This window comes from Lycorma delicatula, chromosome 4 (assembly GCF_047948215.1).
Source record: "Lycorma delicatula isolate Av1 chromosome 4, ASM4794821v1, whole genome shotgun sequence".
In the NCBI taxonomy this organism is placed as follows: domain Eukaryota; kingdom Metazoa; phylum Arthropoda; class Insecta; order Hemiptera; family Fulgoridae; genus Lycorma; species Lycorma delicatula.
Window position 1 is genome coordinate 9,339,810 of NC_134458.1, and position 14,816 is coordinate 9,354,625.

Sequence of the window (14,816 nt, forward strand, 5' to 3'; positions counted from 1 at the left end):
CTTGCTTGGTCCGAGTAATTAGAACCGACATGAAAACACATCTTATATAAATAAGGTGAAAAACTGTAATGATCATATGGTATTGCTGTTAACATTCATTATACGTAAAAGATAACATGTAACTTATGTAATACAATTTTCTATAGAGAAAATTGTATTACATAATACAAAATTGTATACATGATATGTATAGACATATCATGTAGCTGGTGTAACCGAACGGAATAAGGCGACAAACAGCCGCATCCCGTAGTCAATTGGTTCGAAAGCCAGCCAGTTGTTTTTTTTTTTAATGTATGCGAAATGCAGATAAATAATAATTTCTTATAAACATACATACCGATAATAATTTTAGTTGTTTCGTCTTTATTTTCATTTTTAACCTCATACCTCATAAAAAGCCGATCCTCGAATCTGAGAGTCCGGCTTTATTATTGTAAAATTCAATTAATTCTTTTCTTTATTTTGATACCGTGCTTTACATTGTTTTCCACCATTTTCACATAATTTTGTACTATTAAAAAAACCCGTATTTGTATTAATAATTAGCTTAAAATAGGCGAAAATATCATATGAATAGTTAACTTTTTATTAGTTCGTAACATACGTCGATTAATATGCTACTGCGCATGCGTAGAGAAACTGTAATTTACATTAAGTAGAGATTAAAGATCAATGCTACTGTAATATCTATCTAAACCGATATATAAAAAAAAACATTATATTTTAAAGTGTATTTAAATTTAGACGGAATTCCGACCACGAAAATATTTCATTTAAAATCATTTTTTCTACACATTTTTTACAATAAACAGCAATCTTTTCAACAACATTTATTTTCATTGAATTATGTTATTGATATAAAAATATAAATTTCTAAGGTTAAATGATTCTTTAACGTGTGTAATTGGTTCAGTGTAAGTCAATTACAATTGTCTTTCAACATAATTTGACTTTTAGTGTCTAATATTTCGACTTTTCTGTGTTTTTTAGAGATTATATTTCTATATTTATATTTATCTGTATCTACTGATTTGTATTTATTAAGTTTTTTAACAAAATGTACCATTATGTAAACCTATTGTTTTTATATAATTATATGATACGCTATTATTTGAATAAAAACGATTAAATTGCACGTGTAAAAATGATATACGTTTTACTGTAATACTGTCGTATGGAAGACATAAACTTTCACGGATATACTTGAAGTCTTTCATTCCAAGAACATTCATGTAAAGGAATTTGATTTAACGCTAATAAAACGAAAACAATAATACCATTATCGTTTTGATTTTTATATACAACCAACTTAAAATTACTATTTTGTTTTATATTAAAAAATAATTGATATTTTGACGAATAAACATAAATTTATCTATATTGATTGCTGTCTTTGCAAGCAATGAAATATCATTGGGGTTTGTACTATTAATCAATACATTACTTGTATTTTGTATTTTATATTACAGTATATTTGTAAAATTTTGTCTAGTAGCTGTTCGTAATCTTTATCTTTTAACAGATTAATTAGAGACAAAAATATATTTTAGAAAAAGCAGTTTTAGAAATTTTCTTACAAATTCCAGTCAATAAATGCTTTATTACAACAGGCACCGCACCGCTTTGCATTTAGTATATAATACAACATTATACTTTCCAGATCTAAACCTAATAAAACTTAAATATAAAGATGTCATAATTCGAAACTGTCTTTTAGATTCTTATCAAACTTTCATTTAATTTGTTATACTTGGTATGGCTGCCTTTGTCAACCAAAAACTTACAAAGAAAGGCGAGCATTGAGTTGAAGAAGATATGAAGAACTAATTCCTTTTATAAAAGAATCAGTTGAATTTTTGACGAACGCTTTTTTGGAAGAAAGTAATGAAAAGCGAGGAGGTGCTCTGTCATCGCAACAGAAGATGGAAGTATTTTTGCGGTACTTATCAGACCTTGGATTTCAAAACGGTGTCAGTGAAGACTTCGGGATTCACCGTTCTACAGTATGCAAAACTTTCGATTACGTTCTGAACAAAATAAATGAAAAGGCATCTGAGTGGATTCACGTTCCACAGAATGCTCATGAGTTAAATGAAGCCAAGAGAAAATGAAGTTCTCGCTTTAAAATGCCGAGCGTAATACGTGCTGTGGATTGCACGCACTTAGAAATAAATAAACCAGCACGCTACGGAGACTGTTACATAAATCGTAAGAAGTATCCCAGCATCAACGTTCAGGTAACATGTGATTCCACTGAAAAAATCACTAGCGTTGATGCTTCTTGGCCGGGTAGCTCCCATGACAGTCGCATTTGGAGACGGAGCTGTGTTTGCCAAACCATGGCTAAATTTAATGGTACGGTATGCCTTTTGAGAGACAGTGGGTACGGAATTGCTCCGTGGTTAATAACACCTTTTAAACCAGCGGGAAACAGGCAGGAAGAAGTGTTCAATAAACAACATTCTAAAGAAAGAGTTGTTATTGAACGCATTTTTGGTCAACTTAAGAAACGGTTCCCGATATTGGCGAATCTTGTTCGTGTAAAATTGGAAAAAATTCCGAAAGTATTTGTAGCATGTTCTGTTTTACACAATGTTGCGAAACATTTAAATGACGAATATTGTGAGTTAGAAGAAAATATCAATTATGAAAGAGAAGAGGATAAAAATGAAGAACCAGAAGAACTTGAAGAGGATGGAATTCGTCTCAGAGGGCAGGAAAGAAGAAATGAAATCATGGCTTTGTTGTTGGAAAATTGATTTGGAATAAACTCCTTATCATTTTACCATTTTTTTTATATTTATCATTTATTAAAAACTTTAATAAAATTTATTATTATTATTATAAATTTGTTACCCTTTTCCTTACCTCATTTTGTACATAAAAAATATAATAAGTATAAATAACAGGAGAAAAATAAATAAAGAGAAAAATCAGTATAAGAGAAAAAACAAAATTGATCATTTATACTGGATACTTCTATTTTATACTGGTGTGTGTATGTGTGTGCGCGTGCATGTTTGCACGCGAATGAATGAGCATGTTTTAACACACATACGCACGCGGCCCCCGCAAGTATAAATGGATTTTTAATACTTTTTTTTTGAAGTTATAGGTTTTTATTTTATTTTATTAAGGCTTACAAATACAAAATGAAATACATAATTTTTTTTACAGTAATACAAAATAAGGATTACTTCAACAATATATATTGGCTGAGATCAAAATCTCTTCATTAAATTCGCACCGTTCTGTTGAAGATGATTGCAGCTGACGTAATTTAATTTTCTCTTGTTCCAGTTCTATCTCCTCTGCCTTAATTTTTATTTCCTTTCTCTTCATCTGCATTCTTGCAAGTTTCAGCTGCTCATTGAGAACGAGTCGTTGAAGATCAGTGGTTGATAGATCGGCTGTTTCATCAGCGTCCCAATGTTGTCTCTCTTTTTTACGCTTTTCAAGCTGTCCTGATTTTGAATGATTTTCATCTGCTGACTTGTTAGCGATTTTGTTAGTAGGCTGAATTGTGGTATCTTCTTGAATCCTATTTTCAATTCCTACATTGGTTGTTCCCGGTATCTGATGCAATACAGGATTTTCTTGAATTTCAAGTAACTCAAGGAGGTTTGATTCCCATTTTAGTAATTTCACTGCTCTATTCCCACTTTAAATTTTGTCAGTTTCCTTTTTAAGGTCTGTTTTCATGTTATTTAAATTTTTTTTTAGTTTTTCTCCTGTAATTGACTTCCCCGCACTTTTCTGATATTCCTTCTGAATAGTGTTGTATGCTTTTTCTTTGGCAGCAATTCTTTTAGAACTCATAGACCGGTCTAAAACAACGGTGTTGTCTTCAAGAATATTTACCAAATAAATTCTGCTACTTTCTGACGCAGATGGCTCTACTGGTTCTTGTACTTCGAAATTAGTCTCTTCACTAGACATGATGATGTTTGCTAAAAGACTGGCATGCAAACGGTGCTGGATTGATTAAAACATGAGAAACGTTTGATGTATTGACAAAAGTATCTGAACATGATGTTGTACAGGATATGAATCATGTAAGTGTTTACTTGATAAGTAAAGAGAATACTGGATATGTAAAAGCAAAATGGGAAATCTACTCGCAAATACTCGGAAACTACACATGTTACAAGTGTTTACTTATAAGTATTAGTAAAAGGTTATTCACTTAGTCTCAAGGGTTTACTTTACTTGACCAGTATTTACTTTAAAGTAAAAAGCATAGTTTATTCACTTCACTGAAGGTTACTAAATAGCTACCTTGAAATTCTACCGGTAAATACTTGAATACTCTTCCGAACTTAGGATTTTATTCACTCGTTTTAAGTAAAGTCTGACCGGAATCAGTAATTGCGTGTAGTTACAAGTAAACGCTTGATAAGTAAAGGTTATTCACTTCCCTGTTTTACAAGTAAAGAGAATACTTGTCAAGTATTTGGTTTACCGTTGTTTATTCATAGAACTGCAAGTAAACACTTGTATAATTGCAAGTAAAAGTAAATACTGGTTTTTATTCACTTCTCTAAATGTAAGATATTCAAATACATTGTTTGTAGAATCATCATATTTTTCTACAATATCTGCAATCCATAAACATGAGATCATTTTAATATATAATTACTGTTGTAATAAATAAATAATAAAATCGTTTTTGAATCGTTGATGAAGTTTGTAAATCATTTATTTTTTACATACGGTTGAAATACAATAAAATAGTACATAGTTAAGAAGAAAAAAGATAAGTATTCATACGGTATTTTCGGCAATTTAAGCTAATTATCGATAAAAATGCGGTTTTTCTAACGCGATGAAATTATGTAATGATGGTGGGAAACGATTTTAAAAATTGGTCTGAATATAAACAATATAAAGTGTATAAAATAAACAATATAAACATTATCTCACATCGGCTCAGGTCCGAGCCGATGTGAAAATGTCTAAAGTTACTGATACTAAGTACGAAATCCTAAGAGGAACGTATGTTTGCGATGATTAAATATTAGCAATAGCTTCTTGGATATCCCTAAATTTTTAATTCATTTTTTTATAAATAGGTTCTGCAAGATTAGTTCAATCGATTTATGTTACGAACAAATAAGACAACTATTCGTATGGTAGTTTTGGTGATTTTAAGTTAATTAGCAATACAAATACGAGTTTTTTTCATTGCAACAAAATTATGTCATGATGGTGGGAAGAATTTAAATACTGGTTTCGTAATAAAGAATTTCAAAAATTAATAGAATCATTTGGTTGCTCAATTTCGAGCGACCAAAATAATTTATATAAAATCGTTTAGTTTAAACAATTATTATTTGCTATTTCCTTTGTAAATTTTATGTATTTATCAATTTTATTATATTCATTTAATATTATATTTGATTCATTTTGAACACTTTCATTATATATATATATATAATTATAGTGTCATCTACATAACGTTTATACTACAGTATATTATGTAGAGTCAACATTTTATTTATATAATAATCTTCTAAAAATTGCAAATATATCTCTACCAAAATTACCGACGATTCACCAATAGCAAAGCCAAACTGTTGTTTATACTCATAATATTTATTTTTGAAAGTCAAGTAACTGAATCCATATTTTTAGTTGTTATGTTTTTTACATATTTTTATCATATTAATTAATTCGTTTGTATAATGTTTATTTATTTCATTATTGTTATTAAAATGTTTTTAATGGTAGTTAAACATTTATTTAAGTCTATATTAGAGCACATAATACAAATATCTAAAGATATGCATTTTGTGTTATTGTTAATGTTAATATTATATAAAATATCTATGATACTACGAGGTGTGTGAGAAAAGTAATGAGACTGACTTTTTACTTACCAAAGTTTTTATTTTTTCAAACAATAATACTATTCCCTTCAAAGTAGTTCCCTTGGGCAGCTATACACCGGCGGAATCGTTGTTCCCACTCCTGGTAGCCGCGCTGGAAGGCTTCAACTGGTAGGGCTTTTAAATAGTCGGTCACAGTCTTTTGAATGTTCTCCAGAGTTCCAAAATGACGTCCTTTTAAGACATGTTTCAATTTCGGGAAAAGGAAAAAGTCACAAGGACTCAAATCAAGTGAATAGGGAGGTTGAGGAACCGTAGGTATTCTTTTTGAGGTCAAACATTCCGTGATGGAAACGGCCGTGTAACACGAGGCATTGTCATGATGACGCATCCACTTGTCTGCAATGTCTGGTCTCAAGCGAATCACTCTTTTCCTGAGCCTTGCAAGGACACCTTTGTAAAACACTTGGTTGACAGTTTGTCCTGGAAGAACAAATTCTTTATGCACGATACTCCTACAGTCAAAAAAGCAAATCAGCAGGGTTTTGGTCTCTGATTTGCTCATTCGACATTTTTTTGGTCGAGGAGATGACGGAGTGTGCCACTCTTCGCTTTGCCGCTTTGTTTCAGGATCGTACTCAAATATCCAGGATTCATCACCTGTGATCACACGATTGAAGAATTCTTGGTCATTGTCAATCCTCTCAAGAAGATCCAACGCACACGTTTATTCGATTGTCCTTCTGTTCCTTTGTGAGGTTTTTTGGCACCAATTTCACACAAACCTTTCGCATCTCCAAATCATCTGTCATTTTATGTACGGTGAAATTGTTTAAATTTAACTTTTCACTCATCATCCTTATTGTTAAACGACGGTCTGATCTCACAAGAACCCTCACACGCTCAACGTTTTCGTCAGATTTTTGAAGTTGAAGGTCTCCCTGAGCGAGGTTGATCTTCAACATGTTCTCGACCTTCCAAAAATGATTTATGCCAGCGGAAAACTTGTGCTCTTGATAAGCAATGTTCCCCATACGCCTGTTTCAACTTTTCAAAATTCACACTCGCGGATTCCCCAAGTTTAACACAAAACTTGATTGCACAACATTGCTCCAACACACAACAAAAACACAACTTCACTGATGGCGCTATCAAAAATAATGTGTTGGCTGAACGAAGTTGAAACTCGTACTGAGCATGTGAAAGGGATGAACAAACCGGTGTAGCACAGACCGGTAGACACAGTGTTGCCAGATCGCTCGCAGTTACCAATCTTATTACTTTTCTCACACACCTCAGTAGTACGGAGTAGTAGTAGTAGTAGTAAGGAGTACGGCGTCAAAATCCAAGATGGCTGCCGACCGCCCTCTTGGATTCCAATATGGCTGCCGTTCGCCATCTTGGAATGACGTCACTGATCCAAGATGACGGTGGTCGGCCATATTGGATTGTAACGTCATTGACACCGTAGCCTGCACTGCCATATTGGAATGTCCCTTTTCCCTGTGGGAATTTCCCTTTTCCCTTAGCGAGATATTTGAAATTCCACAGGGATACTAACTTGAGTAATATATTCGCTTTGAATATTATTTATAATAATTAATTCAAAGGTTGGTACCGCTGTTGATCAGCTGTTGTGTACCGGTCGGTTTTAATAAAATAAATAAATAATATTTGAAGTAAAAAAAACTTGGTCGGCTAGGAATCGAACCCGGTCATGACGGGACGCGACTTACTGACGCCTTACTACCAATCGGCTGCAGTGACTTCCTGATGTAAAGATTGAAAAATGTTCTACATAAGCTGTTAATCTAAACGTCATATCATTCTGTACACTTACACACATACAAACACACACACACACACACACACACACACACACACACATATATATATATATATATATATATATATATATATATATACATGCACACAAACACAGGCTACGGCGTCAGTGAAGTCACAATCCAATATGGCCGACCACCGCCATCTTGGATCAGTGACGTCATTCCAAGATGTCAGACGGCAGCCATATTGGAATCCAAGATGGCGCTGGGCAGCCATCTTGGATTTTGACGCCGTACTCCTATTTCCGTACTACTTACCTCGTATAACAATTTTTTAAATTATAATTATTATTTAATTAAATTAAATTCTTTAATATATTAACTAAAAATCTGCTTAAAAAATAAGTTGAATTTTTAAAATCTATTTATTGTCTTATCGGTGTGTTATTTTTATATATTTTTGGTAAGGTCTTCATATATGTCTTTGGCAAGGTCTTAATATAAAAAATATTCTATATAAAGTGAATCCAAAAGGTACAAATCCATTAGATTTATTGATTATTGATACTTCTTTAAGAGAGGAATTTATTTTGAATTTAGTGAGTTGGATATCAAAAGATTGTCTGCTCAACTTTGTTTCGTACCACTTTAGTGGCAAACAAATTAAAAGCCGTCCAATTTTCATCTGATGTCAAAATATAAAGTATTAAATTCTCTGGCTGGATCCCATTCAGGCCAGCCTGCCTACGTAAAATGTGCCATTCCTCACACTTGAAGATCATATATTCTGCAGTATCTACCCTACTACAATACATACAGCAGGGGAAACTACGTCTGCCGAACCTATGCAAATAATACTCGAAAGTCCCATGACCTGTTAACATTTGTGTCATGAAGAAATTCATTTCACTATGACCTAGGTGTCATGGTGAAATGAATAGTCAAAGATCTATGTCTGTAATTAGCCGCCTGATCCTATTAGAATCTTCACCTGTCATCCGTTTCTTTCCAGGAATTTCTCGTAGCCACCATCGCATCACGTTTCCCCATACCTTCATATCGTGTCATTCGTTCTTTCACTTGCAGCTCAATTGGAGGGGCTGAAGCTAGCAAACAGGCTGCGTCATATGAAACGGTCCGATATCCACATATCACGGCCAACAATGTACGGCGATGTAAACGTTGAAGACGAGTTAAATTTCTTCAAACATCTAAGGCGGCGCCCCAAGCCGGTTGCAGCATACAGAACAGAAGACATAACTGTAGACACTATTAATCTTCTCTTCGAAGCTCTCGGAGCAGATTGAGTAAAAACCAGCATGATGAGCGACTTAAAAGTCTTCTCAGATCTCGCGCAAGAGTCAAGAATGTGTTGCGTAAACTAACAGGTCTTACTGCGATTCGGAACAAGAACAATAAGGATTTTATTATTCAAAATATCCTGTCCATTTTATAGTTTTAAATCGACGAGGACAGCGATGTGTATTTGTATGGACTCCAGGACATATTGATATTGCAGGAAACGAAAGCGCAGACGAAGCTGCCAGAACGGCAACAGGCTGCGATAACTTGGATATATTAGTGTTCGGGTGATAGATGTTTGAAATCGTCTAACTAATACAATAAGAAACAGGCGGAGTAATGAATGGAGAAGATTTTATACCAAAATAAACTCAGTTAAAACGTCTCCGTATAAATGGTAGAGCGACGTGATGCTGACTCGCCGTGAAGAAGGCTGTGACTAGACTCAGAATCAGTCACACGCGAATAACAAATTCATATTTGATAACCGGCTAAGAAAGACCAGTGTGCGAAGTTTGTAATAAAGTACTTACAATAAAGCATCTAATGAAAGAGGACCTCAGAAAGAGGTTCGGTCTAACAAATAATATTGCTGCTGATTTGGAGAATGGAAAAGAAGAAAAAGTAGTTGCTTGTCTGCACGCCAATAAACAATTAACAAGTGTGTAAGTCAGTTCAAGTTGATGTGTTTTAAGGATTCTCTAAGCGATGTAGTTTTATTCTACGAATATAGATATTTTAACAATATTGTTATCGTTAAGACATTCGTTTTTGTGTGTTATTTATCGTTTCACTTTATTATTAGGGCTCTTTACATATATATTACACCTTGTAAGTGTTGTCGGTTTCTTTAATATATGTGAGTGCCTAAATGGTTTGTGTTGTTTTTAAATAAAATGTAATGGCTCTATTCGCCCTTACATATGACCAACCTGATGGTGATTTAAGCCTTATTTTAAAGAATGTGACGAGGGCTAATGACCGTAGAAGTGGATGCCCATATAACAAAAAATAAAAAATAAATAAATAAATAAAATAATAATAACATCTACTGAAGACCTTAAACACTTATATAACTTTCATGATGTAGGTGTTTAATAACGACTGCAAAATTTTGGTCCTCCTTTCAAAAATTATGTTTTATAATATGTTATAGAGTATTATTATTAATGGTTAATATTATTAAATCACTCGCGCTAATGATTGTTAATTACGTATTTAAATACGGAATAACTACTTGAAGAAAAAAATTGATGCTATTAATATTCGTTAATGACATTGAGTTTTGCTAAAATTCCAAAAATATAACTGCATAAAATGGATTTACGGTTAGGAGAAATTCAGTTTGAAAATATATAAGAGTAAAATAAAGATAATGAAATGCGATAAAAAGAAGATAATAAGGAATTAAATATTAAAATAGGGAAAAATAATATACCTGAGGTTGAAACAGTTTGTTATTTACGAAGTAAAATTGCAAAGGATGGACGAAGATATCAGATAGCTAATATCAAAAGCTGATCGGCACAAGGAAAAAAGCTTTCATGCAGAGAATAAATCTGTTAATATGAAATATATAATATTTAACGGTTAATTCTAAATTTAATTACCTAATAGTAAAGTAATTCTTGAAAATATCTATGTGAAATGTGAGTATTTTACGGTAGAAAAAATGGGCAACGAAGAGCAAAAAGAAAAAAAGATTAAAGGTGTTTGAAATGTGATGTTACAGGGAGAAATTAGAAATTAGATAAATCTGTTAGTAAGAATTGGATCTTTAGAAGAACAGATGAAGGGAGAAATTGTAGTTGAATATTGTGAAGAGACGAATTAAATTGTTGGATAAATATTAAGACATCCAGATTTAGTTGATTCGACCATTATCTCCTAAGCCCTGCTACAAATCTTAGAAAGAAGGCTTTAAGCGGTAATAAATATATATAAAAGAATACGGAACGAAATGAAGAGTGACAATTAACATTCGACTAACTAATGAATGAAAAAAATTTGGATATATAAAAATATATAAATTAATACTTAGCATCTAGTCTTTTAAATGGAAGAATATTTTAAAGTGGCAGCCGTATAACGAATGAGTGGACTTCAGTGGACGGTCTGAAGGGGAATTACGTCGGGAGGACAGGCTTTATAAGCCTAGCCTTCCGCGGTCGGCCCATGAAATGGGTTCGATAACGCTGGTTTAACAACGGATTGGAATGCAATTAAATCCGTCTTAAATTCACTAAAATAATAATAGACAAAACTTGAAAAATTAGATCCGAGATTAAAAAAAATAACCCTTTTAAAAACAAGCCCGATTAGAAAGATCCAGCAGCAAGGGACTCTGTCCAGGTTCTGCGATAAAGTAGGGAGTAATAGACTCCTGCCAACTTTGCATTCCATTCCAACGAATGAGTACCTAAGTATTTAAAAATATTTCTTTTCTAATTTCAAAATTTATTTTAATGTAGTTAATAATAATTTATAAGTTTCAACCGAAAGGACGAAACCGTTGAAATATAATTGTTTTGTTTTATCCTAAGTTCTCAGTACTCAAATAATATAAAATCTGTAAAAACATTCAACTAATTAAACGATGTAACATTTCGAATAATCAACAAAACGTTGTCGCTGACATTTAATTTATTTATATGTATTTTCAGAATAAAATCTGTCTTTATGTCTCATCATTAGAATCTATGTAATAATTTTATTATTAAGATAGGATTTAATGACAAAATACTGTGCTGTTTCAGGGAAATGGAGAGATTTTGAAGTCGGGAACGGGACGAGACAAAGTGGAATCCAAAAAACGTTGTTTTATTTCAAACAGCGAGCTGGTAATTTATTATAATATTAATATAGAGTAAAGTATAAAAAAAAAAAAAATTTCTCCCCCCCCTCTCACTATATATATATATGATCGCGCTTTTTGCCTATGTATTACAACTGTCAACAGAATGTTACTGAAACCTCCAAAAATCAAAGCAATTTTAACTTTTTTTTGTAATCTTTCCAAAAATAATAATCACTTATTATTAAAGTATATCTGACTCTATCATACCATATAAAAGACTGTTTTCGTATAACTCGACATGATACTAACTAAAGAGGGTTTATTAAGTATAATTTTTAATAAATTTCGAAGCGCTCAAAAAATCTTCCCACCAATTTATTTAATATAAAATTAAAAGATTTTCTTATATAAGAATGATGTTGTTCTGTTTATGCATTAAAAAGAACCCTTAGTTTTCTGTGTCCCGTTCAAGCAGTACATAAATACGGCTCAAGATAATATTCAGTAATGCTTTTTGCTTTTTGAATTATTTTGTAGTAATTTTTGTTGTGTTTTATTTGTTAGCTTAAAATTATTTTGTCTTTATATTACATTTTTCTTGATTTAAATAACTACGTAAATAATCGCTTTCTTAGACACGCTCGTAAAAAGGCGTTTTTACGCTGGAAGAATCCATTATTCTTCCGAAAGAGAAACAAAGCTGAATGTCCTTTTTCACCAATAACTTATTACCAGGCACTATTTCTTTTCCTTATCTGAGATCCACTCAAATCTAAATACAGAACCTAATTTTGTCGTACACTAATAAAATACTATTGTCCATCATAAAGAAAAATTGTGTAACTGGGCAGAGTGCGACCTAAACTCCAATACTTTCTTCATATGTAATTATAGTCTTTAAAATATGCTAAAAATTATAACCCGAATTTAATTTTAAATATCAGAAAGTGATTTTACCTTAATATTTCCTGTCTGTTTCTGTTAAGGCTGCGAAAGAATCATCATTGTGTTTGTTTACTTTCTTTGTATATAAGTTGGCAATGATGCCCCAAAATTGAAGTGATTTGGTTTTGTAGTCACGAAATTTACGGCTGAAGATGTAATCGGCAACATATCCACGGAACTGTTATTCGTGTTACTGTAACGATATTCATTTGAACCGAATTCGCGTCGCTTAAGTTCGATCGTTTGGATGTAGACGCCTGTATTGAGATTCACAATATTACGGGATGTTATTAATAAATACATACTTAAATATTTTTTAATTATCTGAAGCAACGTAGCGCGACTCTTTGACGATACGAAAATCATGTATCTCTATATTCTCCGATATATCCTATCTTCCTTCAATTTTCAATTTCAATTCAGCTTCAGGTTTCAATTTTACGCTCTGATTTTTTCCTTCGTCCTACCTTCACCTCGTCGATTTCTACCGTTTTACTTTTCCCTTCAAAAGTAGTTTCAAATTTGATCGTAAGTAACGGAAACAAACCTACTGTGATTTACAAATCTTGGAAAGCTCTATTTAGTTTAATGTGCGACCGGACTTGACGCGATAGTTTCAACAAACACCAGAACACAGAAAATCGTAGAACGGTGGGTAACGGCAGTCTTCCGTACTTCAACCGGGTACCTTTATATTGTGATATCGACGTATCGTAGTACTATTTTAATTTTTATCCATCGCTCGGACTGATTTCTTAAAACGAAATAAATATATGATATAAGTTTCATCTAACCACTTATCATTATAACATGACCGATACTTTCTACGTTTACTTAACTGTGCACAAAAATACCGAAATCGTCTATCGACTGTAAATTCAATGAAATACATAATAATAAACACATAATTATAGCGAAAACGTAAAGAACTGTTTTGAATGCCTGAATGCTTTGCCGTTAAGCGACTGACTGCAGCGCAGTAAGTTATCTCGGGCCGATAAAGCATTTTTATCTATCGACAAGGAAGTAATAAAGCGCTTCCACCACGAAAAACTATGTAATCTAAGATAACAGAGGTTGTACGCAGAATGTAATTGCATAGAGAAAATACTGCGACTGAGAACTTTTTAATGTAAAATTATCCAAAACAGATACTGCTGTAACGTAAACTAATGCTTATTTTTAACTTGTGAGCGTAGATACTCTTGATGTTCACAATTAATTCGTAGTTGTCTAAATAATACAGGATTCTTTTCGATTTTTAAAATTCAAAAATCCGAAGAAAATGAAATTGAACCCGCACACATTAATGTTTCATCGCGTGTCGATCGTATTAAATGTTTAGACTTCTCAAAACGAGAAAATAATAATTATACGTATTAGAACAGGAAAAGTAGGAAATATAAAGAAAAAATTCACATAAAGCTAACTTTGTGTGCATGGATTCTTTGAACCATAAATTTGAAGATACCGATGAGCGTACCGCTATCGAGAGTCTACGGAGGTAATACGGTGGCGGTGGGGGGGGGGATCAGTTTCCAAGAATAACTTTCGAAATATTCGTTTATCAAAAATATGTTTCAAATTAAAGTTGAGCCCTTAAAATTCAGCTAAATGTTGGCCTTCCTGTAAGACCAACATTAGCCCGGTTACGTTACTCTGAACGCTTACGTGTATTTTGCGAAGAGGAAAAACCTCTAGATTATGTCACAGTAGCTGCTTAGGAAGCAGATATGTGTATGTGGTGAGCGATTGCATCCAGATAACCCGTGCAGAGATCCTCCTGTCTGTGTCAACTGTCATGGACGCCGTTCTGCAAGGTTAAGGAATTATCGTATTCATAAATAGGTAGTAGCTATCCAAAAGATCAAGACAATACAGAAAGTCAGCTACTTTAACGCTAGGAAAATTGTTTTTGCCAGAACGCCAAAGATCGCGTCGTACGCACAAGTTGCATCCACTCCTGCAGCCTCTTTAAAATCACAAGATGTGCTCTCAGAATTGGCACTATCGTTGGCTAAGATGGTCGAACGAATCATCGAGAAAAGAAGAGTCGACCATCAAGAGGAAATAGACCAAAGGCGAATCGGTAAAAAGCAAAAGTTTCCGTGAAAAAAGGTTCTGTAAAGCCTAAATTTAAACCTAAAAACTAAT

The 14,816-nt window shown here is 32.9% G+C and overlaps 1 protein-coding gene across 1 annotated transcript in view; it reads left to right on the top strand.

Moving 5' to 3' along the window:
• Rbp (RIMS binding protein) overlaps window positions 1-14,816 on the top strand; it is a 453,814-nt gene that overhangs the window by 77,700 nt on the left and 361,298 nt on the right. Inside the window, exon 3 of the mRNA XM_075364347.1 lies at window positions 11,677-11,760. Within this exon, the coding sequence (XP_075220462.1) occupies window positions 11,677-11,760 (84 nt within the window). The remainder of the gene's footprint in view (window positions 1-11,676; window positions 11,761-14,816) is intronic.